At 49.1% G+C, this 27,217-nt stretch overlaps 1 protein-coding gene across 2 annotated transcripts; it reads left to right on the top strand.

Annotated features, from left to right (window-relative positions):
- The first annotated feature begins 5,615 nt into the window (after positions 1–5,615).
- On the top strand, positions 5,616–22,144 carry NINJ1 (ninjurin 1). 2 transcript variants are annotated; one of them, XM_036018440.1, is made up of 4 exons: positions 5,616–5,815; positions 13,373–13,598; positions 14,408–14,569; positions 16,238–22,144. In XM_036018440.1, exons 1-3 carry the CDS (start codon positions 5,741–5,743, stop codon positions 14,560–14,562), a joined length of 456 nt encoding a protein of 151 aa, XP_035874333.1. In that variant the 5' UTR covers positions 5,616–5,740; the 3' UTR covers positions 14,563–14,569; positions 16,238–22,144. The 2 variants fall into 2 exon arrangements, with proteins under 2 accessions (XP_035874333.1, XP_028359437.1); XM_028503636.2 differs by lacking the exon at positions 16,238–22,144 and adding an exon at positions 15,521–15,994 and having other exon boundaries at positions 5,618–5,815.
- The last annotated feature ends 5,073 nt before the right edge of the window (positions 22,145–27,217 follow it).

Below are 27,217 nucleotides of genomic sequence, written 5' to 3'. Positions count from 1 at the left end.
TGTCAGACTCACTGAGACAATGTTCTTAATACAGACTACCCATAAAGGGGGGGCAGTTATTCCTCAGCTAACAAAATGCCTTGAAAATAATAATTGAATTATTTTCCTCACCATTAAACTCAAATTATACATTTACAGCTTAGAGATTTTTCATCTCGTGCACACCTGTCCCTGCAAAAACATCTCTGAAGTGCTGACTATTCCTAGGTACCTCCGGAAGTGTATACTTCTTCTTGTTAGATGTAATATGTCTGACATTGTGTCCCTTTTTGTATCATTTATTGTGAGGATGACATCAGTTTGTCCCTGGATGAGGCTTGCACATTGAGGTCTCTGTGGAAGGCATAATGCTGAAGTGCCCACAGTGTCCACAGTACTAAACTTCACATGTAGGACCTTCGTTTACATGACTATCTACCTTTTTTTCCTTCTGACATTCAACAGCACCCAAAATAATCTGGACCAGTTTTTCACTAAGTGAGGACTGGCCAACTCCATGTCACATGCCCACTTCTAGGATGTATCTTGGGGCTAACCCCTCATCTCTCTGAACTTCAGTTTGCTTCTGTGAAAGTTGTTAGAATATATATTTTATATGAGTTTGGATGGATGTATTGGATCAGCCATGGCTGGTGTTTACCTGGTACTTGGTTTCACAGAATATATTGCTGAACCTGCTGTGCTTATCGATCTTTATAAATTTTCACTCGCTCATAACAGGCCTTCTGCCTCCATCTTCACTTGCCTGTGGCCTTCCAAAGTTGGACAAAAATACCTAGAAAGCAAACTGCCAAAGAGTTTCAGATGCCATTTATCTAGCCCAGTTTTTGGTTTTGGTGTGGTCTGATTAGGGATTTTGAGGAACAGCTGAAAATCCCCAGGCCCACTCAGATATTTGGTGTCATTTTGGATGCAGTTCACTCCTACAACTCTGTATCTTATATACCTCATTCAAGCAAGCCCACCCTGAAACACACACCATAACTCAGTAAAAAAAAAAAAATGCAGAGACAACTATTGATCTTTAATTTGGGTCAGAGGATCAGGCAGTCAAAATACACATCACTTGATGTCTCCTCCATATATGTCATATGTGGTATTTTTTTAGCATTCTTTGTATGTGGAGGCATTTTCCAAATATGGACTTGAGTGAAAGATCACAAGACAATAGATATAGGTTAGTGACCTTTCAGTCCAGAGAAAGCACCTCCCATTTTTACAGTCCATGTCATGAGGAGGAGATTATGGCATTATGGGTGAAAAGGACCTGCAAGTACCCTGAATTTGATCCAAATCCTTTCTAAACTTGTTTTTTTTTATTTTTTTACACTTCAACTGCTAGCCTATTATTATGCCTTTGCATGATCAACTGTGTCATCTTCATCCTGTGCCATACAGACAACCTGTGGCTAGACTCTGTGAACTTCAGACTCACAGAGCACGTTGTAAAATCACTAAGAGCCCCTTCCTAGAGGCACCTATTCTCTTTTCCATCCATCTTGCTAATCTATTTAAACTTCCTCACTGTATTATTATATGCAATGGATGGCTGGGGAAACAGTTCCTGGATGAAAATTAGAAATGGCAAAAATAAAATAAAATAAAATAAAAAATTAAAAAAATAAAGAAGAAATGGCATTAAGGTGTTATGAATTTAAAGTAGCTAAAATGCCTTTTACTTTCCTTGTCTGTAATGCTGAGGTAAAATAGCATTCATTTCAACGGTTCCTTTTGAGAATTAAATGTGATATTTGATGATTAAAGAATAAGCTGATATTAAAACATGGTGTTTTAAACAATTTTTAAAAATTAGACTAACTGCAAAACAGGTATCCTTGATAGATATTTATAAACCATTGCATTTAAAACTGAAGGTACGAGATGATTAAAGAAGAATAATCTTATTTTTAAATATATTTTATTGATTATGCTATTACAGTTGTCCCATTACCCCCCTTTTATTCCCCTCCACCCTGCACACCCTCTCCCACCCACATTCCCCCCTTTAGTTCATGTCCATGTGTCATAAATTCTTTAACTTCTACATTTCCCATACTACTCTTGCCCTCCCCCTGGCTATTTTCTACCTACTGTCTATGCTACTTATTCTCCATACCTTTTCCCCCTCTCTCCTCCTCCCACTCCCCTGTTGCTAACCCTCCGTGTCACCTCCACTTCTGTGCTTCTGTTCCTGTTCTAGTTGTTTGCTTAGTTTGCTTTTCTTTTTGTTTTAGGTGTGGTTGTTAATAATTGTGAGTTTGCTGTCATTTTACTGTACATGTTTTTTATCTTCTTTTTCTTAGATAAGTCCCTTTAACATTTCATAAAATAAGGGCTTGGTGATAATGAACTCCTTTAACTTGACCTTATCTGAGAAGCACTTTATCTGCCCTTCCATTCTAATGAAGGCTTTGCTGGATACAGCAATCTTGGATGTAGGTCCTTGCCTTTCATGACTTGGAATACTTCTTTCCAACCCCTTCTTGCCTGTAAGGTCTCTTTTGAGAAATCAGCTGGCAGTCTGATGGGATCTCCTTTGTAAGTTACTGTCTCCTTATCTCTTGCTGCTTCTAGGATTCTCTCCTTCATTTTTACCTTAGCTAATGTAATTCTGATGTGCCTTGGTGTGTTCCTCCTTGGGTCCACCTTTTTGGGACTCTCGGAGCTTTCTGGACTTCTTGGAATTCCATTTCCTTTGCCAGAATGGGGAAGCTCTCCTTTATTATTTGTTCAAATAAATTTTCCACTTGTTGCTCTTCCTCTTCCCCTTCTGGTACCCCTATAATTCAGATGTTGGAATATTTAAAGATGCCCTGGAGGTTCCTAAGCTTCTCCTCATTTTTTTGAATTCTTGCTTCTTCATTCTTTTCTGTTTGGTTGGTTGTTTCTTCCTCTGGTCCACTCCATTGATTTGAGCCCCAGTTTCCTTCCCATCACTATTGGTTCCCTGTGCATTTTCCTTCATTCACTTAACATAGCCTTCATTTTTTTTCATCTAATTTGCGACAAAATTCAACCAGTTCTGTGAGCATCCTGATCACCAGTGCTTTGAACTGTGCATCTGATAGGTTGGCTGTCTCTTCGTCGCTTAGTTGTTATTTGCTGTGGAGCTTTAATCTGTTCTTCTGTTTGGGCCATTTTTTTTTTTGTCTTGTTGCTTCCATTACGTGTGAGGGGCAGAGGTGTTCACCAGGGTGGGACAATCCAGTGGCTGCGTTGTGACACTGTATTCAGGGAGGAGGGTCCAAAAGGGAACAATGGCACTTGCTCTGATCTCTGAAGGACTTCAGTCCCTTCCACCACTTCCCCCAAGCAAACTGGGCCTTTCTGGTGTTAAAACCTGTGTGGGTGGGCTTGTGCACGTTCTAGGACCCTGTGGGTCTCTCCAACAAACTCTCAAGTGAGGCCAGGAGTCTCTCCCTGCGCCTCAACCCCCACAAGTGTTTTCAGCCAGTGCCCCAAGGCACTATTTCCTGGCACTGGGACCCTGGGTTGCACACAGTGCCTCACTTCACAACTGCCACCTTGCTGGGTCTGCCAATTGCCACCCTGCACCCAGGGTCTGCCAGACGCTGCCTAAGCGCCCAGGGTCCACCCGCTGTGGTCTTACGTGCCCGCAGTGCCTTATGTGCCCGGTCCCATGGCTCTTTGTGTTGTGACACCTCTCTGCCCAGCTGCCAGACTCCACCCTGCCTACTGGTCTGAATGAACATGTCTATTTGAACTTCTTGGTTGTCTGACTTCCATACAGTTCAATTTTCTGTCAGTTCTGGTTGTTATTCTATTTCCAAATTGTTGTTGTACCTATCTTGGTTGTGCAAGGAGGCACAGTGTGTCTACCTATGCCTCCATCTTGGCCGGAAGTAGAATAATCTTATTTTAAAACACTGTGCTTTTGACAATTAAAAACATAAAACTAGACTAACTGCAAAACAGGTATCCTTGACAGATATTTATAGACCATTGCATTTAAAAATGCAATGTACATATTTTTTCTGTTTCACATGGAAAACTTTCTAAGGCAAATCTTGTACTAGGAGAAAAAACAACCCTCAATAAATTTAAAATTTTTAAGTTATTTAGTCATATTTTCCTTTTATTTTTCTAAAAGATTTTATTCATTTATTTTTAGAGAGAGTGCAGGGAAGGAAATAGTGAGGGAGAGAAAGGGGGAGATGAAAATTCACAGCCTGGAGTGTGGAGAGCAATCATGCATGGGCAAGGCCAGCACTGGGTTCCAGCACCCACAGGTGCCTGCCTGTGGACCAGGCAGACCACAGGGGGAAGTGCCCACTACTTAGCCACACAACCTGCCTAGGAATTCTGAGCTTGGCCTCCTGGGCCTATCCCCAGCTGTGCCTTGGTTTCCTCCCCTGTCAAGTGAGTAGGGATCACCTGCTTCCCAGGGAAAGAGAATTGATGCACCTGGAGCCAGCAGTGCTACCTCACACCACCGCTCCTCTGCCCCACAAGCACAGTTCCAACTGCCTTGTTGCATCACCAGGCTAGAACAGGGCCTGGGTATAGCAGGCATTCCATGATAACAGGGTGAATGAATGGGCCCCCAATAGCAGTTGGGCTGGGGCTCAGAGGATCTAACTTGCTGATTTGGCACTGCTGCAGTTTATGGCCTTGTGCTAAGAGTACCACATTCCCCTCTCACAGATGAGGAAACTGATGCAGAGAGAGGTCCAGCCACCTGCCTGAGACCACACAGCTACTGGCAGTGGTTCAGAGTCAGAGTCCCGTGGGCCGGAGAGGAACCATAACACCTCCCCAGGGCGGCTGGGCGGATCTGCTCGAGGCACTCGATCGCGGTGGCGGAGGCGGGGGAGGGCTTTAGTACAGACATCAGCAGATATGGTGGGAGAAAACAGAAGTCCAGGGCTTCATTCTGGAAGGGTCAAAAGCAGCTGTTCCTGGCCCAGTCAGGGTCAGGACAGGACACAGTGCCCCCCACCTTGGACCTCCTCGGAGAGGAGTACCAGCCCTAGGAGAAAATGCGTGGGCCCCTCCCGCCCCTCACGCCTTGGAGGCCCAACCTCTGGGAAAGATGAGCTAGGGCTGGAAGAGCCAATGGTCCTAGCTGCCCCCACTCCAAGGACAGGCAGAGAGTGCCACTCCAGCAAAGAGGTACTGCCTCCCGCGTGGGGACACCGAGGCTGTTCCATTGAGCGGGGGCGAGCGTGCGGGAAGCCTTCGTGCCCAGTTTCCTGGATAGGAAGGTCAGGGCTTGGAGGCTGAGTCACGGAGCACAGACGGGCTCGTTGACGCAAGGTGTGTCTGGCGGACCCCCAAGGTTTGCTGCAGCAGTGTCACCAGCACGCCTCCTGGCAGTTTGCAAAGTGGCCAGGATATTGGCCTCATTTTATGGCTCAAAAGTGTCCGTGATGGGGAACGTGGTGGAGGACGTGCCTCCCCCACGACCACCTGAAGCCAAAGCCTGAGGAGCCAGGACGCAGAGTGGAGTCCTCACTAAGTGGGAGTGGAGTCAGCGTATCCGAACTGGGCCCTCCAGGGCCTGGGCACTCGCGGCCGGGGGCGGAGCCTAGGACTACAGCGCTGGGACTGGGGAGCTGGGGCGGACTAAGGCGGTCCGGGGCAGTCCGGGGCGGTCCCGGGGAGGACCTGGGCGGGCGCGGTCCCGGGACGGGCGCGTATCCGGGTACCCGCGCGGAGGAACGGGTAGCGTTGTGTCTTGGAGCGAGGCGGTCCCGGTCCCGGTCCCGGAGGCCGCACCATGGACTCGGTCCCCGAAGAGTACGAGCTCAACGGCGACCTGCGCCCAGAATCGCCCCGATCCCCGGACGCCTCGGTAAGCCCCTGTGCCCTCACCGCTTTGCGATCGTGGCGGATGCCCACCCTCTACCTCTATGGGCTTCGCGCCCGAGGCTCCCGGGCACGAATGGGCTATGGCCAGCTGCGCGCTGCTTACGTGCTGTGTGTTGGCGGGGGTCCCCGCGCCCGGTGCGTCCTGCGCCTCACCGGCACCCTCAGGGGCCCGAATGGTGGCCCGGCTCCAACCACTCCGGCTAGTGAGCTGGAACGCGGGGTAGGGGCGTTGGCGGGCTGGCAGCTAGGCCGAGCCAGGTGGTGCTCACACCTCCCTAACACCCGGTCTTCCCCGCCCCCGCACCACCCTCTAACTTCCAGTAGCCCTATCTCCTCCCACCGGGTGGGCAGGGAGTAGTACCTTAGCCTCCGGGCCCTAGGCCAGCAGCGGGCAGACAATTACGTCACCCAGGGTGTCCACGGCGACCTCAGTCTGGTGCGTGCCTTGATGGGGAACTTGGGGCCACTGTGGCCCCACCCCTCTCCCCTTCTGCAGCCCCCTGCAACCTGTTATCGTCTGCCCTGTCGATCAAAGAGTACGGTGGGCACCAGGCAAACACTGGCAGTGGCCCTGCCCCCGCATTAGAGCCAGTGCCTTGCCGCCACTGGGTCCCATCCCGCTGCTGGGCGGGACCTGAGCAGTGGTCTGCCACTTCAGAGGCCTAGCACTTGCCCAGTCCCTGCTTGTGAAGCAGTCCTGGACACAGCCCTCTGGTTGGTTGACTTTGGACATTCTTTCAGTTTCTGAACCCCTGGGGATGGGGGCAGGGCCAGTGGTGTCTCTTCATTGTGAACCTGACTGGGGCAGAGATGACAATGCCCAAGTGTGAGTAACTAGACAGGCTTTGTTGGGGTTGGGGGAAGGGGGAGACTGATGTGGGGCAAACAAGGTCCCAGATGGCTTGAATAACCCTCCGGTGAACCCCTGGACCCATACAATAATCGTCTCCATTCTTCTCCATAGTAAATCATTCCAGGGCCCCAGCCACCTTGCTGGCTCTTTAGTAAAGCCTGACAGCCCTGGGATGGCCCAGGATATTTGTTCTGGGTGAAAGAAGAGTAAACTGAGGACTGAGAGGAGCCCACATATGGCCCTGAACTGACATGTGAACACTGGAGCAGAGGGCTGAGTGTGCTTGGAGAGGCTGCTTCCCCTCACTGGGCCTTCTGTCCATGGTCTGAAAAAGAAGAACAAATGACCACTGCCTGACTTCATGGAGTGGGGGGTGCAGGTCAGGTAACAAACAGGGCAGGTTAGTTGGAAGTAGGTTTGAAAAGGAGGGATCCTGTTAACCTCCCAGGTTTGGCTACACCCTTCACCCTAAACCTGCTCTGCTCTGCTCTCCTCATCCAGGGAGCACTGCATTGGCTCTGGGATGGGATGGAGGGCTGGGAGGAAGAGACATTGCAACCTGCAAGCAGAGCAGACAGAGAAGGCTCTGCCAAAGTTGTGAACTCCCAGGGGCTGGGAGTGATAGTAGTGGGAATGTAACATCAGCACTGGGCCTTGGAGGACTGGAGTGGGGTGCAGGCATGGCCCTCCACTACATGGGGAAGGGCATCTCAGACAGAGGGAGCTAAGAGAGAAAGGCCCAGAGGCTGGGCCACCCAGCACATTGGGGATAGAAAGGAGGTGTGATAAGAGTGTGATAGGAGGTCAGGCCAGGCTGGGAGTCTGTGTGAGAGTAACACATTTGTCCCGCAGTCTTTAGTCACAGGCAGGGAGGCTCCTGTAGGGATGGCCAGCCTCAAGGCCACTCAGCTTACCAGGCCCCCCATCCCCAACACTGTGCCCCGGCCTCTTCCCTTCCCTTCCCACCTCTAGGACCTGCCTGTGTTCAAGGCACATCACACTGTGCCTCAGTTTCTCATCCATGAAATGGGGTGGTAGCAGTGCATCCCTCAGAAATCATTAAGAGGACTATAGGAGCTATGTGTGAAGTGACACAACTAGCCAGTCACACTGTGTCATTAACATCCCCACCTGCCACATAATGCCTGGCAGTGCCTTCATCAGGGAGATCCCTGGATGTGTATGGCCCTACCCTACATCTCTCCTGGCTATTCTTAGGTCTTCTCTCCACGTGGCCCTGCCAGAATCTGAGCCTCAAGCACCTGGCTTGCAGGGGTGGGGGCGGGAAGAAAGGTTTGCTAGGAGGAAGGATCAACCAGGGTGTCTTCAGGGGATCCTGGATGGTGGGTTGGGTAAGCTGTGTCCCCAGTGTGCCCCTGACCATGGGAAGACAAAGTGGAAGTCCTTGCCTTGCCGTGCAACCATGGACAAGTGCAGACCCAATCCAGCCTCAGTTTTCTCTTCTGTGAAGTGGGGAGGTTCTGGCTCACCTCCCCAGGTGGCCTGGCATACAGAGGAATCACATGACTAACCTATGGTCAGACAAGCCCCTCTGGGACTAGGCAGTGGGGAGATCCACAGATGTCATTCTCTATGTTCCCAAGCTCCCATGGCCCCCATGTAGGCCCATCTGCCCAGGGTCCCCCCGGGAATGAGTTGGCGTCTTTATTAAGTCAACTCACTGTTGCTGCTGGCAGGGGAATGGTGTTAATTTTATTGTGAAAGTGGCTTATGGCTGTGTCATGCCCCAGGTGGCTTGGTTTGGGAGTAGCTCTGTTGGACCCTGCAGCAGATGCTGGGATTGTGGCCAGCTGAGGACACAAGCAGGGAGGTGGTGGGACCGTGTACGAACAAGGCTCCAGAGGCCACATCTGGGCCATGCACAGCCTGAGCTGTTGGGGGAACTTTGCTCTTCTCATTTCTGCTTTTCCAGCACATCCCCAGGCTGACAGGGTCCTGGCCACGTTCTAAAAGGTGATTTTTATGTGGCCACAGGGTCACTGACTGTCAGTGCTGAGCCCACAGGAAGTGAGTGTGCCCAGCCCATAGCCCAGTTGCCACAGGAAATACCCCCCATCCCCACCCCCCACCAAACTTCCTGCATGGAGCAGGAGACTTCTTGGCTGGCCAAATGGGGATAGTTCCCTGGGTGTGGGCCTGTGTGGCCCCGGGCGGGTGCCTTCACACAGCCTGTGCAGTGGGCACAATGGCAGCTCCAGCCCTGGTGGGTCAGACAAGGGACACTCAGTCCCTGCCAGAGCCAGTTTGTTCTCAGTTCCCACCTTGGAGGAAGGACACCAGAGTCTCCACATATACTGGTGGTAACTGAGCCCAAGGTGGGGGTTCCCTATGCAAGAGGGGCTTCAAGGTGCCAACAGCTGGAACTAGACACCTAGGGCCCCCCAGTGCCATTTGGCTCGCACAGCCCTATTCCCCAGGCTTGTTCTTTTTCTTCCTTGTTATAGGTTTGTTTTATGGAGTTATTTAATTAACTGGTGTAGTTCATTTGGAAGACAGTCTTTCAAAGCTATGAGGGTTGGGTGGCAAGGAAGACTGTCTGGCCCTGTCCCAGCCAGCTGTACTCTGACCAGCCCCCAGGTCTCTTGAGCCCCTCCCTCAGTTTCCTGTCAGCTCAGTTTACAGATGTGAGGAAACTGAGGCACAGAGCAATCACCCTCAGGTCTATGGTGTGGTGAGATGCAGGAATGATAGAGAGAGGTGCCAGTAGCAGCCCCACCTAGCTCCTACCAAGCCAGCTGATGAACCTCATAGATTTGTTGGGGCCCTTGGTCTCTCAGTCAGCAAACATGGAAATGGACTCTGGGAGGACAGGTGGGAATTCCCATACAGTCTCTGTGTTCCATACTGTACTGTACACAGGATTTGGGGTCCATGACAGGCGGAGGTCAGGCAGGATTGGTAGGAGTCAGTAACCAAACACCTGAGGTCTGTAGGACCTCAGTGGGCCTTGGCCCTGGCCTGGCCTCCCAGAGAAGCTGAGGGTGTGGGGGCAGGAGGCTCAGGTTGGGTCACACAGTCTGGGACCAGCTGGGGCCCCAGGCAGCCCCCATCTCTTCCCATTTGAGCCTGGGTTGGACCAGAGCATACTTTATACTGTGACCAGAACTGGGTGCCCAGGATGCCTCAGATCTGTGTTCAAAACTAGTCCTAATTCCCCTCCCCTCAACCTGAGGATGCCCAGCAGTATGTTTTTGGGCCAAATGGCCTGGGTCCCTGCAAACTGCCTGCAAAGAGCACCCATAAAACCCTTTGTCCACAGAAGGTGGGCAGCTCTGCATGGAGTCAGCTCCTTGTCTCCAAGACTTTTTAGGGGGGAAAATCCAGTAGCCCAGCTCCTGGGACCATAGTTGACATTTTGGGAAGTTTTGATGGCCCAAGAAACACATTAACCAGGGTGTTTGCTCCCTGTCCTGCCAAGGTCATGGCAGAAATCTTGGTAGGAGGTTCCCAGAGTGGCTTCTGGCAGCTGGGTAGCCAGGCCACTGAGCTCCAGACCTGCAGGGTGTGGCTTGCAAGACAGCAGCCTCCTTGGGATTCACCTGTGCAGTGTCACTTCCAGGGCCCAGAGCCCCTCCCCAAGGTGGATGTGAGGCTGTGCCTCATACTAGGCAGCCCTAGGCTTTGGGGCGGATGGGCCGGGTTTGAATTCTGATCTGCCCCTCCCTCACAGTGGCCCTGGCAGGACTCTGAGCCTCAGTCTCCCACTCTGTAGAAGGGAAGAAAGGGAAAAATCACACTTCCTCTCAGAGTTAGCAGAGAACTCAGTAGGTAGTTGAGCCTCACAGAGTGCAGCCCAGAAAGTACAGATGCAGAGACCAAGGCCAGCAAGGCAGGGTGCACACTCTCAAAGCCATACAGCCAGGTTGTCATGAGCCAGTCCTTGACTGGGCCTCCCTGACCTGACCATGGCCTGTGCTGCCCTTATCACTGTGCAGGTTGAACAGGAACCAGATGACCAAGTGGGCAGGAAGTGCCCTGCACTGAGAAGGGTGTGTAGGCTGGGGCTCTGAGGCAGCAGTTAGTACCCCACAACCTCCTTGGGCACGTGCTCCATGACCCCCTTGCAAACATGGATGACTGAGGCCTTGAGGGGGCTGGCTGTCCTGATGTCATGCAGCTGGAACCTGGGCAAGGGGAACTTAAGAGTGGTCAGCCCCCACAGGGTGACCCCTAACCCCAGCCCCTCCATGGGTCTTGAGGAGACCATGGTGTTAGCCACCAGGGATTCTGAGCCCCAGGGACTGAGTTCAAATCCTAGTGCAGCTATCACTTGCTACTGGTTTTGGACAAGGGGCTTCAGTTTACCCCCAGTAAATGAGTATGAGGTTAGGGAGTCTCCCTGGAGGAGGGTACCCAGCTGAAAGATGAAGATGGTAGGCTGTGTCCTCTCTCAGGATAGAAGACAGCATGGCACAGACTCCCCATGTTGAAGACACTGCCACTGACAGTGTCATTCTCTATTTGAATGTGTATGTGGCCACATAGTTATAAAATATTTAAATGGTTCAAGAGAGCTTAGAATAAAAAGGAATTCTTCCTCCTGCCCAGAAGCCACCAGTTATCCTGGGCATGAACATATATGTGTGTGTTTATTTATGCATGTGTACCTGTGTCTATGATATATATATGAATATTTAGATGTGTATGTCAGTGCTTGTGTGTCCACATATGTATATGCCTGTTATATGCATGTACAGGCTTAAATGTTTTGTGTGTATACATGTTTGTTTATTCATGTATACACATGTTGCTTGTGCACATGATGTGTGTGTGGGCATGTGTTTGTTTATGTATGTGTACATGTGTAAATGTATATATATAAACTCATGCATGCATGTCTATGGCCCACAGAACAGAAAGCAGGAGCCCTTTGTAAAGTCTGCACCTGGCTTTTTCTCTGGGGTTGGAGACTGGAATAAGCACTGGAGTGGCTTCAAGTGAAGGTGCCTTGGCACTTTTGGCTTATGAAACATGGGAGCACACACCTAATTCAGGCCAGTACCTCCCAGCCGCCCACTGCCAGGGGAGCATACACATGCTATGGGAGGGCACAGGCCGTGGGCATTGGCAAACTGTGCCCAGACTCTAGTGGGGAGAGCAATCCTGGAGGTGCAGAGGCATGGGGAACAGCCCCCCCAGCTGTGAATGCAGCTGGAAACCTGGCATGGGGAGACAAAGGGAGATCCATTGGTGTTTAGCTGTGTGTGGAACATCTGAGAGAGCTGGGCCAGGGCCTGGGTCTGCAGAGGCAGCCTTCTCTGCGCGCCTTTGGGTCTAAAATTTTAAACCAAGTGGATTTGGTACTTTAGAGCCACTCACATGAGAGAAAGTGGGGCAGGTAGCAGAACCACCTAAGTTTTGTGTGCCTATCTTCCATTCCTCCCAGGCATGTTATTCTAGATTAAATTTAAACTTAGACACACTGTAAAACTGAGGCCCACCCTTCTGTAGGACTATATTTTCCAGGGTGAAATTTCCAGCTGCAGAAAGTGAAGGTGGACTGAGCACCATGTGGCCCCTAACATCCACCTCCCAGTCCCCATCTTTCATGAGTATAGAAACAGGATCACCTGGGTGGCCTGAGGAGGCCACCTGCTGACCCGCAGGAGGCCACTGTTCTAGCCTGACATCTCTGGGGCTCCTGTGGACAAAGAGCCAGACCCAGGGGCATGAATTTGCCCTGGGAGGGTGGGGAGGGGCTCAGTCTGGGGCAGTTCGAGGTCACTTTGAGATGGGCTGACCAGGAAGGTACTTGGAAGTGACAGGAAACCTTCCCTGAGGCAGGGGTGTTCCCAGGTAGAAGTGTGGGAGGAGGGGTCAGGATTCATATTGTTTTATGGCCTTAAACATGAGGACAAAACTTGTGCAGGAGCTCCTCTTTTGGCATGTGTCTCATCAGTGCTGCACTGTAAGGGTGGTCTCAGTGAAGGGGTCTTATCACAAATCTGAGTAAATAAAGGGGGCGGGAACCAACATGTAGAGGGCCTAGATGCATCGCACATGTACAATTTCCTCCAAATTCAGTTTGTCCACATTAAGTATGTATAGCTTTTCTGTCAACCACATCTCAATAAAGTGGTTTACAATTTTTTAAATAAAAATTAAGGAAGATCTAAGTTCAACTGCAGCATAGAATGCCAAGGAATCTATTGAGTTTCTGCTGTGTGCCCTGCTCACCTGGGAGGTGATTTGGGCAGAGAACACTTGTTTCACAGTGGGGCGAATGTGCAGGGATTCCCACCCCAAAAGTCACTTTTGCCCTGGCATCAACCACCCACCCAGACCTGGAGGAGATGGTACACAGGGCATCAAGGGCAGGGGTGTCCAGAGAAAGTTGCCCTACCACACTGTGGCAGGCAGTCACTGATGGCACTTTCCAGTCCAAAATCAGAGTGTGTGCTTAGGTTGTATTTATGTTTCCTTTCTCTCCCAGGACTTGATTTCTAGGGAGGGTCTTGCAGGGGCTGCATAGCCTTCTCTGGGCCTCTTGTTCTGTTAATAAGCACTTCCCTCTCAAGCCTCACCTGGGCCCACACCCGCAGGCCATCAGCCTCCACTTTCCTGCCCATTCCGGGAGGAGATCTGGGTGGGGACCTGGGATGGGCTCAGGCCTGCAGCACCTGCTTGCTCCCTGTGGCCAACCAGCTGACTGCCCCCTCCCCACAGCCACCCCGCTGGGGCAGGAGCCAGCCTATCAACGTGAACCATTATGCCAACAAGAAGAGTGCAGCAGAAAGCATGCTGGACATCGCGCTGCTGATGGCCAATGCCTCTCAGTTGAAAGCTGTCATCGACCAGGGCCCCAGCTTCGCCTTCTTTGTCCCTCTGGTGGTACTCATCTCCATCTCCCTTGTGCTACAAATCTGCGTGGGCGTGCTGCTCATCTTCCTGGGTATGTGCCTAGACAGGTGCTGGTGCTGAGAGGGCCCTGCAGCTCTGCCCCATGCCTGGCTGGTTCTGTTTGCATACCTCCTGGGATAGGGTGCTTACCACCTGACACCCTCTGAGCATGGAGCCCTCATAGAACTGCACAAGGTGGGGTGGGATTCTTCACTTGGCCATGAAGTCCAGGATGTGGCCCCCAGAAAGCCCTCCATGGCTCTGTCCTTCCAACCCCCCAAGCTGAGAATGCAGAAAAATATCATAAACACACTGAGAGTTGACATGTATTGAGTGCCTACCATGTGTGTGTCTAATTCTTACAATGGTCTACAGATACTAGATGGTGCTCCCAGGATTCCTGTCCCCCCAGGTGAAGGTCAGGGCTAGGAGCAGCAAGGGTTCCAGGGTTGCCTTGACCTCCTCCTGGCTGTGCAACCTCAACCTAGGTCACTTTACCTCTTGACCTTGGTTTCCCCGCCTATAAAGTGGACCTAAAGACGGGGCCTTGGGTAAATGTGAGGATTGCTAGATCACCACATACAAGACACTGATTAAATGTGCTCGTCTCTGTGTGCTCAGCACATTGTGCCTTGAAATCCAAACCTGGGCCCTTGGTTGGTGCCTCCCACTCTGTGTCCACAGATGCCAAGCCCCTCTGAGTTCCCATCCAACCAATGCCACAGGCCATGCCCACTGTCAGTAGGGCATTAGAGCAGGCATGTGTCTCTGATGGACAGAGTGGGCCCTGCAGCATTATCAGACCCAGTGCTGGACCCAGTGTAGGCAACCTGGGCAGTATCCATACTTTCTCTCCCACAGTCAGGTACGACCTCAACAACCCAGCCAAGCACGCCAAGCTGGACTTCCTCAACAACCTGGCCACCGGCCTGGTTTTCATCATTGTTGTGGTCAATATCTTCATTACTGCCTTTGGTGTCCAGAAGCCTGTATTGGATGTGGCACCCCGGCAGTAGGGCTCAGGTGAGTTTTAAGGGCCAGCCTGGGCACTCCACACCACCACAAGCCTACCCCCAAACCCTGCTGGCCACTGACCCATGAGCAGGGCTGGAGGCTTGGGGCCTCTCATACAGAGCCCACTTGACCTTGTGTCTGCTCCTGCTTGGGCTTCATGGGGTAGGCATCCTGGCTGCACATTCCCACACCACACTCAGCCCTCACCCTTGTTCACAAGGGCTGAGTACCTGCAAAAGTCACCTCACTGGGGAGCAGGAGCCAAGGGATGTCAGGTGACCCTTATAACATGCTCAACAAAGCAGCCCCTGTTGTGTGGAGCCAGTGGGCTCAGACACAGGCACCCTGAGTGTCTCAAAGGCTGATACAGAAGGTCAGCAGAATTCAACACTCTCTTGAGCTTGATATCATCAACCAGGCCTTGAGGTACCAGTGTCTTGCATGTGGGACCTGGCCAGGGCTACACACCACAGATCCATGTGACCTGCGGCCCAGTGGTCATGCCACAGGCCTACCCCAGAGAACAGGTAGATACCACTAACAGACAGCTATTTATCCCCCAGGGATGTCCTATGGCAGGATGGCAACCCCACTGAACCATCTGGATACCACTTGCCCCTTCATTCATGGCATGACAATCAGACCATTAATTGCTCAATGTATGCCCCAAACACACCCTGACTCTTCCCAAGCATCAGTCCTTTGGCATGATTCCCCTGCCAGTCCCTGCTCCCTGGGGTCACCCAGAAGAGTGTGCTGGGGCTGAGTCACTAAATCCTCACAGTGACCCAGGAAGGAAAACTGAGACTTGCCTAGATCAGAATTGGAACCTTTTGGAGTCAGAGTGGTCCTGACACTTTATGGACTGGTCACAGAACACAGCACTAAGGCAGAGTCACCAGGATGGCATCAGGGCCCCACTAGCCTGGGCTGCCCTCACACCTCTCCTCTCCTTTGCAGCGGCCTGGAAAGCTGCCTCACCCTTGAGGCCCACCTGCTTACATGTGGCGGTCCCTGAAACCACCAAAGCCAGGACTGGACTAGAGGACATTTGGGCCAGTGTGAGGCCTGCTCTGTGCTTGGTGGTTCCTTCTCCTGGAGCAGAGACAGCGAGGTCCAGCAAGGCCCAGAGGGCAGAATTGGAGATCCCCAAGAAGGGTCACAGCCAGCACAGACACATCAGGCCTGAAGACGGGCAGCGAGCGGCCAGGGCCAGCCTTAGTCTCAGGATCTTCTCAGAGGGACAAGAAGATGTCCCCCTCAGCCAATGCACCCTTGGGAGACCCATGGCCTCTGCCCTTCCTGACCCAGGCCCCAGCCATGGCTGTGGGCCCTGCATATACCTTCCACCAGTAGTAACTGAGTAGGGTCTGGGGCCTGAGCCCTACTTTTTTAAGCACAAATGACCAATAAAATAGATGCTTCTTCTGTGCAGCTTCCAGCACCACTGTCCCTCCCCTGGGCCTGGCCTTGCACTGCACCCTGAGCCCCAGCCTGTGATGGCCTCCTTCCCTCCCTGCACAGAGCAGCCATGGGGACATGCTGTCATTTCCCAGCCTTCTCCAGAACTGTGAGCTTGGGCAGCTCCTTGGTGCCTGATGTCTCAAGTCAGATATTCAGGCTGAGACCAGGGTTTTGGGTCTCTGGTGTCCAACGTCTTTTACTTTTTTAGTTCAGGTCACAGAAGAATGGTTCCAAGAGCTTCCAGTAGCCCAGCCCAGAGACTGCCTGGCAGGGAGTCCCACCATGGCCATCATTTGCTATATTGGGAGCCTGCCCACAGGTGTTACCTCCCACCCAGCTGGGGCTCCAGTGAGTGGCACACTGCTGTTAAGTAAAAACTTCAGTTTCACCCTGCCAGAAATGGGTTCACTGCCCTGACCATACATGATGACCAGGTCAGAAGAACAGCACAGATACAACATTGCTGTCTACACAGCAGACTCATCCATGTGTCGCCAGGCTTTCCACTAGCTCATTTGTAGCAGAGCAGAACAAAACCCCAAGGTCCTGCCCCCTGCTGTGGTTCAGGGGCTCCCAGGTACGTACTTGGATCTGGTTCAGGTGGGGCATTTTTAAAGTGACTGGCTCTGGGTGCCTGTGTCAGGGCTGGAGGTGGGCATGGCTATTCCCCATGTCACCTTGGGGGTCAAGCCAAGACTGGACCCTCTGCAGGAGTTAAGGGAAGAATGGCAGGCAGGATGAGCTGTTGGGGAAATTCCCTCCATTGGCATCTCCAGATGTCACCCCTACTGTTCTCAGGGCACTTAGCCTGGTGACCCCTGACTAGCCCCTCAGGAAAAGTTCTAGCACTCTCACCATTTCCTGCAGCCCACATGCCGCCTGTCTTCCCTCAATACCCACAGCCATGACCCACCCCTGATGTGGTGCCCAGCACTGCCCTTCAGTCATGCCTCCTGGGCCAAGGAGAGTAGGGCTGGTGCCAGGTAGGCTGAGACCCTGCAGAGAACCCCAAGGGCCAGGTGCTATCTGGGGGGTTGGCCCATCTTGAGGGTCCTCACCTCACCTGACTGGAATCCCCAGCTCCCTCTATTCACCCCAGAGGCCTCCAGGACCTGAACCCTCACTCTCTGTCCCTTATCCCCTCCACCATGACCCTGCTGCCCCACCCCCTCATCTCCTTGAGGTGGCAGTTCTGGCCATATCTGGTACCCTCCAAGAACCTGAGATACCTGGGAACCCCTGTGGCCTTTGCCCCTCCTCCTCTCCCCATTGCTTCTCTTCACATGCATCTGAGCCTGGGGTAGCTCTGACACCCTGTTCCCTTAAGATGTTCAGATGACCCTGCCATCTGGTCTGTGGAGCTGAAAGATCAGCTTGGCACAAAATTATGGGTAAACATAAGTGCTTATGGGTGAGACATTCAGCCCTGGGCTTTGCTTTTAAGTACTCCAGGAATAAGCATAGGAAATGATGAAAGAGGATTGAAGAAGTCCTGGTGACTACACAGTTGGTGCCACAGGATGACTCTGCTCTGGTGAATAAGTGCCCCATAAAGAGGATTTTTAAAGGTGAGCCCATGCGGGATGAGGTTCAAGAAGAAGCAAGTGGGCAGTGGTAGACACATTTCTGGCTCGTGGGGCAGGTATATAAGCTGTGTGTGGGACCAGGCTCTGGAGTGGTGAGGAGGTTCTCAGACTCACGCCACCTCTCTTGCTGTCACTGTGAGCCCACATTACCTTCCCCTCTTGCTTTATGACAGAAAGCAGCAGGTAGTCAGGCTCCCAGCTATGAGCTGCCCCAGCCCCTGGCCCTTGGCCTAACCTATCTGGTGTACCTTGTTGCATCTCCTTTGCCCCTGCTCTTAGCCATCCCAGTATGTCCAGAACAGTATTTGGGCCCATCCCTCCAGGCCCAGCTCTACCCAGGGCCTGGAACAGGTGGACTCCACCTGAACCTTGTTCCTAGGGTGGCCTGAAGTGGCCTGTGGTGTGGCTGGCCAGCAGCCACAAGGGAGAAACACCAGCCTGTGTGCTGGTCTTATGAGGCAGCATCTCAGATGTTGCCAACAGATGGCTGGGTTCCTCCTTCAGCCGTGACCAGAAGTCTGCCCAAACATAGTAGCCAGAAAGAGATAGCCCCAGATGGTTGGACAGAGTACTGGGCCACCAAACCAGCCTGGCTTCCATGGGTGCTCTGGGCATCAGGGGCAGGTCAGGGTGCGTTCCCCAGCCCCAACAGTCCCATCCCAAGGTGTCTTCACCAGGCACACATGATGACACCTCATCCTCCACCCACTAGCTCCCAGGTTCAAACCTCAACTGCCACTCTGGCACCCTGACCCCTCACTCCACATATGTCCTCATGTTGAGCCTTAAAATAGTCTGCCACTTTCTGAGGATAGAGCTCAGCCCTTAGGTCCTTCCCATAGACCCCCCCAACTCTCCTCCCCTACTGGCCACTGTCACACGGAGCCATTGGGGTTTACTTGGCTTTCAGTACTATGAGCTGGCCTCACTGACCACCATGTCCCCCTCCCCATTATCTGAGGCCCACCCATCCTTGCCATACTGGCTTAAGACCAGGGCTGTCCCCCAAGAAGGAAAGTCCTCCCCACCAGTCTCCCCAAGGGCAGAGAGGTTCTGCCTGAAATGGGGGAGGTAGGCCCCATTCATGTCTATGCTTCTATGTAGGATCTTGGTCTGGCCTGGGTGTTCCATCGGATGCCACCACCCATGGCCTGTGTCCTTAACACTGTCCAGCATGCAGTAGGTACTCAATAAGTGTCTATAGCATTTGCTTACTCATTCATGTGTGCCTCAGCACAGGGTGGGGCAGAGCAGGGCCAGCCTCCCTGGTGTGACAACTCTCAGGGGCTTCTCCTGGGCCCTAACACCCTAACACCCTACTCCCGCCCAACTCCCTCCCACCCTGTGCCTCCACCCTGAAGCTCAGCTGTGTCCTCCCAGGGGGATAATCAGAGACCCTGAGAGTGAGCAAAGGGCTTGAGGAGCAAGAAGATGCAAACAAGGTGGGGGGGGGGGTCATGGAGGGACATATAGAGAGGGACATTTGGGGAGGTCTCAAGAATGATGTCTGATGGCAGTATGGAACCTTGTGGAGGACAAACCCTGAAAGCTTGTGACCTGGGCCTGGATCTGAGCCAGGTCTGGTCAGGTGGGGGAGGGAGTTGTCATGTGAAGCTAGAGTGGGGTGGTGGGTGAGACATGGCAGGGAAATTGTATGCTTAACCTTCTTACTGTAAAAGATGATGGATGAATGGACCAAGAAATGATCAATTAATCGAATGGTAGGTAATTGATTGATAGATGATAGATGGATGATAAATGGATGGATATAGGGAAATAGGTAATTAATTGAATACTTGATCAACAGAGAAAAGATTAATGGATAAATAAAGGAGAGATAATAGGTGGTAGATTGACAGATAAAAGATAGATGATGGACAAATAGGAATAGGGGTGAGGAAGTAGCTATGTACCAGTTAAAACCCAGGCAGGACCCTTCCATCCCTGGGGAGCTGGTATCTCCTCAGGCTCAGGTCCCCTGCATGCAACCCAAGACACCACAGTTTATTCCTGCCCAGTTCAAACCCTGGGTGTGTCCCCTAGGTGTGGGTCACTCTACAGGCCTCCCTCACCTGCCTCTTCATCCTCACCATCCACATTTGAGACCTAGGCCCACTTGACAGGTGCTAAGGAAGGAGGAGGAAACACAGGACAGGTCAGGCAATCCTCCTCACCCCCAGGAGGTGACAGCCAAGGTGAAGCCAACAGACTGAGAAGGTGACCATTTGCTTTCATATCTGCCACACCACCTGCCTGTTTTCCTCCTCCCTCCCTCAGGTGCCTTCCAACCGCCTTTAATTAATTTTAATTCCTTTTTCCTCATGGCATTACTTTTAAAAATCAGGAAGCTAAATGTTTTAATGTTTTTCTTTCTCAAGGATTTATTTCAGGAGTAAACTAAGTAAGCTGCTGGGTCTGTGTGGCACAAGGAGCTGCCCCAGGGCAGCAGGGCCCCTCCCTAGCCCCAAGGCCCTGTTCTTGGTGTCCTCTCAGTTGGGAGAGGGGCTTAGTCTGCCTCTGGGTGGGATAAAAATCAATTGTCCCAACTGCCCCGTCCAGTGTTGAGGAAGTGCCCCCCCATCCCTAAAATGGGTCCCCTTCTTGCTCCTACTGTACAGGTAACCTAACCTAAGCTCCAGCAGGCAGGCCTTGGAGCAGGACAGGCCCATCTAGATTTTTGTCTCCTGAGCCCCCTCCAAGTTCAACCCCTCACAGATGCTTATCTGTGAGACTGTGGGTTCCAGGGCTCATCTGGCAGGGGCCTGACCTAGGGCCTGGGGTTTGTGCAGAAATTTGGTGGGGAATACAAGGGAACATGGCTGGGCAGGGTTTCCTCTGAGCCCTGCCTCAGAGTGCTGACTTGTGGAAACTATAAATACCACCCCCAATTCCAGCAGAGTCAGCGCCCCCTGCTTGGACCCCGTGCCTGCAGAGTCAACACCACCCTCTTGCCAAGGGGAACCCTGAATTGTGCAAGATGCAGCTGCATTCCAGACTCTGAAAACATGAGCTCATGTCATACACAGCTTGTGACCATATCTTTCCTGGGCAAGAGTAACTGGGACCCAGACTCCCTCCCTCACAGGCACAGTCATCAATAACATACACGCCCTCCTTCATAGTACCCTGCTCCCAACACACACACCAACTCTCTGCCTAACCAGCTCCTCACACTGATGGGTCATGGTCATTGACATCAATTCAACACAAACAGGAATCCCCAATTTGGGGTGCAGTGTAGAAGGCGACTTAATTATTGAGTGCAAACAACTAAATTATCAAGCATGGCTGTGAGGCCCTGGGTTGAAGCAGCCCTTGGGAGGACAGCTCTTTACTGCTCAACTCTGGTCTGGTAAGATATCTTGGGTGTTTCATCTTTGGTGTCCCAACTCTATCCAGAGAAAAGCAATCTTCAGTTGAAAGGGAAAGTGTAACCCAAGGGCAAGCTGACTTAGATAGACAGAAGTCCCCACCACTGGTCCTTGATTGGTCTGTCTTCATTTAAATGAGGACTCAAATCCTTGCAGTTTGATTGGTCCAAAGGCACTGTACTAATTGGTCAGAATGGAGCCTCTTTGGTCAGTGAAGAAACTGATGGGAATATAGCTGCACAGCTCCAGTTGGATGAGGAAAGTTCCAGTCCAATTCATTGAAATAGGATTCCAGGAACCCCTTTACAAGGGCTCACTTAGATGGCAGAAACACAGTGCATGCAGGCAGTTCAGTGTAAAGACTTTTCCACAAAGTGCAGTTTGTGTGAGAGGCCCCATGTGAAAATGGCTGCTAGGCTTTATTTTTCAAATTTGAGCCCAGTTAGTCAACAGGAGTCCCTCTTAGCAGGATTCCTCTCTGAGTCCACAACATCCTACTCACACACTCCCTCACACACTGTCCCTCACAACTGTCATCACACTTTGCTTCACACACCCTTCTCCACTCTTACAAACACACCCTTACACACACCCAACTCCTGCTCTCACAAGTTCCCTCATACAACTCTTACACGCTCACTCACACCCCTCATGCACCTCTTCCCCACATACCTTTGATAATGGAAGCTCTCTCCCCACCCCAGACAACCTCTCCAAGCCTCTGCTCTGCTTTGGAGGTGGAAAAGGCATCCCAACACTGGTAGACATGATGAGGAACTACAGTCATGGGTCCCTTAAGGACAGGGACCCATTCTAAGAAATACTTCATTAGGTGATTTCATCATTGTGTGAACATCACAGAGTGCACGTACACAAACCTGGATGGTACAACCTGCTACACACCTCAGCTGTATGGTATAGCCTATTGCTCCTGGGCTACATACCTGAACAGCATGTCACTGTATTGAATACTGTTGACAACTGTAATACATGGTAAATACTTGTGTATGTGAACATGGAAAAGGTACGGTAAAAATACAGTATACCTGTACAGGGCACTTGCCATGAATGGAGTTGTTCTGAGTCAATGAGTGAGTGGTAAGTGAAACTATGTACACTACTGTATACTTTATAAACACTATACACCTAGGCTATACTGTTTAAAAAAATATTTTTCTTCAATAATAAATTAAACTTAACTTACTATAACTTCTTACTTTATAAATGTTTTTTTTTTTTAAATCCTCACCAGGGTACACTTTTTTCATTGCTTTTAGAGAGGAAGGGAAAGAGAGAAACATCATTGTGAGAAAGAAGCATTGACTGTTTGTCTCCTGTATGTTCCTGGACTGGGGATGGCACCCATAACCTAGGTATGTGCCCTGACCAGGAATCAAACCTGCAAGCAACCTTTCAGTTACAGAATGACACTCCAACTGAGGCACACTGGCCAGGGCTACCCTATACACTTTAAAAAGTATTTTAAACTTTTTGACTCTTTTTAGCTTAAAACACAAACACATTTCCCTGGCTGGTGGCTCAGTGGATTGAGTGCTGGCCTGCAAACCAAAGGGTGATGGTTGGATTCCCAGTCAGAGCACATGCCTAGGTTGCGGGCCAGGTCCCCAGTAGAGGGCACATGAAAGGCAACCACATTGAAGTTTCTCTCCCTCTTTTTCCCTCTCTCTAAAAAGAAATAAGTAAAATCTTTAAAAAACACAAATACATTGTACAGCTATACAAACTTTTTCTTTCTTTTTTTAAATTTTAACTTTTTATTTTAGAGAGAGGGGAGCAAGGGAGGAGAGAACACTGATGTGAGACGGAAACATCAACTGGTTGCCTTCAGTGCATGCCCTGACTGGGGACTGAACCTGTGTTCTGACCTCAAAAAGTGACTTTTCAATTTGTGAGATGATGCCCAACCAACTGAGCCACACCAGCTGGGGCCATTTTGTTTCTTTATATCTTTGTTCTATAAGCTTTTTTCTATTAAAAATTTTTTAATATGCTTTACTTTTCTAACTTTTTTTTTTTGCTAAAAACTAAGACATAAACACATGCACTAGCCTAGGCCTACCAGGGGTCAAGGGTCAGGAACATCAATATTACAGTTTTCCCGCTCCATATCTTGTCCCACTGGAAGGTCGTCAGGGGCAGTAACACATGGGGCTGTCATACCTATGATAATAATCCTCCTGGAACACCTCCTGAAGGACCCAGCTGAGGCTCTTCTAGAGATCACTCTTCAGAAATATGTCGATGGTAGTGTACATGGTTTCTTTCTTTCATCATAGATTTGCTTGTAAGCAGGAAATATACTATGGACATTCCTCTCTATTTTTTTTAATTTATTTTTTAATCATTGTTCAAATACAGTTTTCTCCTTTTTACTCCCAATCCAGTCCCCGCTCCCCACTTCCCTCCCATTACCACCCTCCCCCTAGTTTATGACCATGTGTCCTTTAAGTTTGTTCCTGTGAACTCTTCCCACTGTCCCCTTAAATTCCTTCTACACTCCCCTGTGATCACTGTCAGCCTGTCCTCTATTTCAGTGTCTTTGGTTACATTTTGTTTGTTTCTTTGTTTTGTTATTTAGGTTCCTGTTAAAGGTGAGATCATATGGTATTTGTCTTTCACTGCCTGGCTTGTTTCGTTTAGCATGTTTTCCAGCTCCATCCACGCTGTTGCATAGGGTAGGAGCTCCTTCTTTCTTTCTGCTGCATAGAATTCCATTGTGTAAATGTACCATAGTTTTTTGATCCATTCATTTACTGATGGGCATCTTGGTTGCTTCCAGCATCTAGCTATTGTAAATTGTGCTGCTATGAACATTGGGATGCATAGGTTCTTTTGAATTGGTGTTTTAGTATTCTTAGGATAGAGTCCCAGCAGTGGAATCGCAGGGTCAAAAGGCAGATCCATTTTTAGTTTTCTGAGGAAGTTCCATACTGCTTTCCATAGTGGTTGTACCAGTATGCAGTCCCACCAGCAGTGCACTAGGGATCCCTTTTCTCCACAACCTCTCCAACACTTGTTGTTTGTTGCTTTGTTTATGATGGCCATTCTGTCTGGTGTCAAGTGGTACCTCATTGTGGTTTTAATTTGCATCTCTCTGATAGCTAGTGATACTGAACATTGTTTCATGTGTCTTTGGATTTTCTGTATGTCCTCCTTGGAGAAGTGTCTGTTCAAGTCCTTTGCCCACTTTTTAATTGGGTTGCTTGTCTTCTTAGAGTGCAGTCTTGTAAGTTCTTTATATATTTTGGAGATTAAACCCTTGTCTGAGGTGTCATTGGCAAATATGCTTTCCCATACAGTTGGTTCTCTTTTAATTTTGATACTGTTTTTTTTTTTTTTTGGCTGTGCAGAAGCTTTTAATTTTGATGAGGTCCCATTTGTTTATTCTTTCCTTTATGTCCCTTGCTCTAGGGGACAAGTCAGTAAAAAAGTTTCTGCATGAAATATCTGAGATTTTCCTACCTACGTTCTCCTCTAGGACTTTAGTGGTGTCACGTTTTATATTTAAGTCTTTTATCCACCTTGAATTTATTTTTGCATATGGTGTAAGTTGGTGCTCAAGTTTCATTTTTTTGCACGTGGCTGTCCAGGTTTCCCAACACCATTTGTTGAAGAGGCTATTTTTACTCCATTTTATGTTGCTGCCTCCTTTGTCAAATATTAATTGACCATAGAGACTTGGGCTTATTTCTGGGCTCTCTGTCCTGTTCTATTGGCCTATGTGCCGGTTTTTATGCCAGTACCAGGCTGTTTTGATTACAGTGGCCTTGTAGTATAGTTTAGTGTCAGGTAGTGTGATCCCTCCTACGTTACTCTTCTTTCTCAAAATTGCAGCAGCTATTCAGGGTCGTTTATAATTCCATATAAGTTTTTGAAGTGTTTGTTCTATGTCTGTGAAATATGCCATTGGTACTTTAATAGGAATTGCATTGAATGTGTAAATTGCTTTGGGTAGTGTGGACATTTTGATGATATTAATTCTTCCAATTCATGAACACAGTATATGTTTCCATTTGTTTGTGTCTTCCTTGATTTCTTTCCTGAGTGTTATATAGTTTTCTGAATACAGGTCTTTTACCTCTTTGGTTAGGTTTATTCCTAAGTATTTTATTTTTCTTGTTGCTATTTCAAATGGGATTTTTTCCTTGATCTCTGCTTCTGCTGTTTCATTGTTGGTGTACAGAAATGCCTTTGATTTCTGGATATTGACTTTGTATCCCGCTGTTTTCCCAAATTCATTTATTAGGTCAAGCAGTTTTTTCGTAGAGTCTATAGGATTTTCTATGTATACTATCATGTCCTCTGCAATCAGTGACAGTTTTGTTCCCTCCTTTCTGATTTGGATGCTTTTTATTTCTTTTTCTTGTCTGGCTGCTGTGGCTAAAACTTCCAGTACTATATTGAATAGAAGTGGTGAAAGTGGACAGCCTTGTCTTGTTCCTGATCTTAGTGGAAAAGATTTTAATTTTTGCCCATTGAGTAGGATGCTGGCTGTAGGTCTCTCATATATGGCCTTTATTATGTTGAGGAATGTTCCCTCTATTCCCACTTTGCCGAGTGTTTTTATCATGAATTTTGCCGAGTGTTCCATCAATTGATATGATCCTGTGGTTTTTGTCTTTGCTTTTGTTTATGTGATGTATTACATTTACTGACTTGCGAATATTGAACCATCCTTGCATCCCTGGAATGAATCCCACTTGGTCATGGTGTATGATCTTTTTAATGTATTGTTGGATGTGGTTTGCCAGTATTTTGTTGAGGATTTTAGCGTCAATGTTCATCAGTGATATTGGCCTGAAGTTTTCTTTCTTTGTTGTGTCTTTATCTGGTTTTGGAATTAGGATGATGTTGGCCTCATAAAAAGAGCTTGGGAGACTCCCATCTTTTTGGATTTTTTGGAATAGTCTGTGAAGGATAGGGGTTAGCTCTTCCTTAAATGCTTTGTAGAATTCTCCTGTGAAACCATCTGGTCCAGGGCTTTTGTGTGTTGGGAGTTTTTTGATTACTGCTTCAATTTCTTTTGTTGTTATTGGTCTGTTCAGGCTTTCTACTTCTTTTTCATTGAGTTTTGGAAGATTATGTTTTTCTAGAAATTTGTCCGTTTCACCTAGGTTTTCAAATTTCTTGGCATACAGTTCTTTGTAGTAATTTCTTACAATCCTTTGTATTTCTGTGGTATCTGTTGTAATCGCTCCTCTTTCATTTCTGATTGTGTTTATTTGGGTCTTCTCTCTTTTTTTCTTGATGAGTCTGCTTAAAGGCTTGTTGATTTTGTTTATCTTTTCGAAGAACCAGCTCTTGGATTCATTGATCCTTAGAATTGTGCTTTTAGTCTGTATGTCATTTAATTCTGCTCTGATCTTGGTTGTTTCCTTCCTTCTGCTTGCTGTGGGCTGTCTTTGTTGTTGTTCCTCAAGTTCTTGTAGATGTAGGGTTAGGTTGTTTGTTTGGAATGTTTCTAACCTTTTTAGGTGGGCCTGTATTGCTACGAACTTCCCTCTCAGGACTGCCTTGGCTGTGTCCCATAAGTTTTGGGTTGTTGTGAGTTCGTTTTCATTTGTTTCCAGAAACCTTTTGATTTCTTCCCTAATTTCATTCTTGACCCATTCATTGTTTAATAGCATGCTATTTAATCTCCATGATTTTGAGTGTTTTGGGTTTTTTTCCTTGGGGTTGGTTTCTAGCTTCAGTCCCTTGTGGTCTGAGAAAATGCTTGGTATGATTTCAATTTTCTTGAAATTCTTGAGGCTTGTTTTGTGTCCTGTCATGTGGTCTATCTTTGAGAATGTTCCATGTACATTTGAAAAGAATGTATATTTAGCTTCTTTTGGATGGAGGGCTCTGTATATATCAGTAAAGTCCATTTCTTCAAGGGTATTGTTCAATGCCACAATATCTTTGTTGATATTTTGTTTAGAAGATCTGTCCATTTTTGATAGTGGGGTGTTAAAATCTCCCACTATAATTGTGTTGCTGTCCATATCTTTCTTGAAGTCCTCTAAGAGTTTCTTTATGTATTTGGGTGCTCCTATGTTGGTGTATATATATTTACAATATTTATGTCTTCTTGATGCATTCTTCCCTTGAGTATTATGAAGTGACCTTCTGGGTCTCTCTTTATGGCCCTTTTTTGGAAGTCTGTTTTGTCTGATATGAGTATTGCTACCCCAGCTTTTTTTTTCCTGTCCATTTGCTTGGAAGATTTGTTTCCA

The sequence above is a fragment of the Phyllostomus discolor genome, chromosome 2 (assembly GCF_004126475.2).
Source record: "Phyllostomus discolor isolate MPI-MPIP mPhyDis1 chromosome 2, mPhyDis1.pri.v3, whole genome shotgun sequence".
NCBI lineage: Eukaryota > Metazoa > Chordata > Mammalia > Chiroptera > Phyllostomidae > Phyllostomus > Phyllostomus discolor.
Note: the sequence above shows the minus strand (reverse complement) of the source record. Positions and strands in the feature narration are given on the sequence as shown.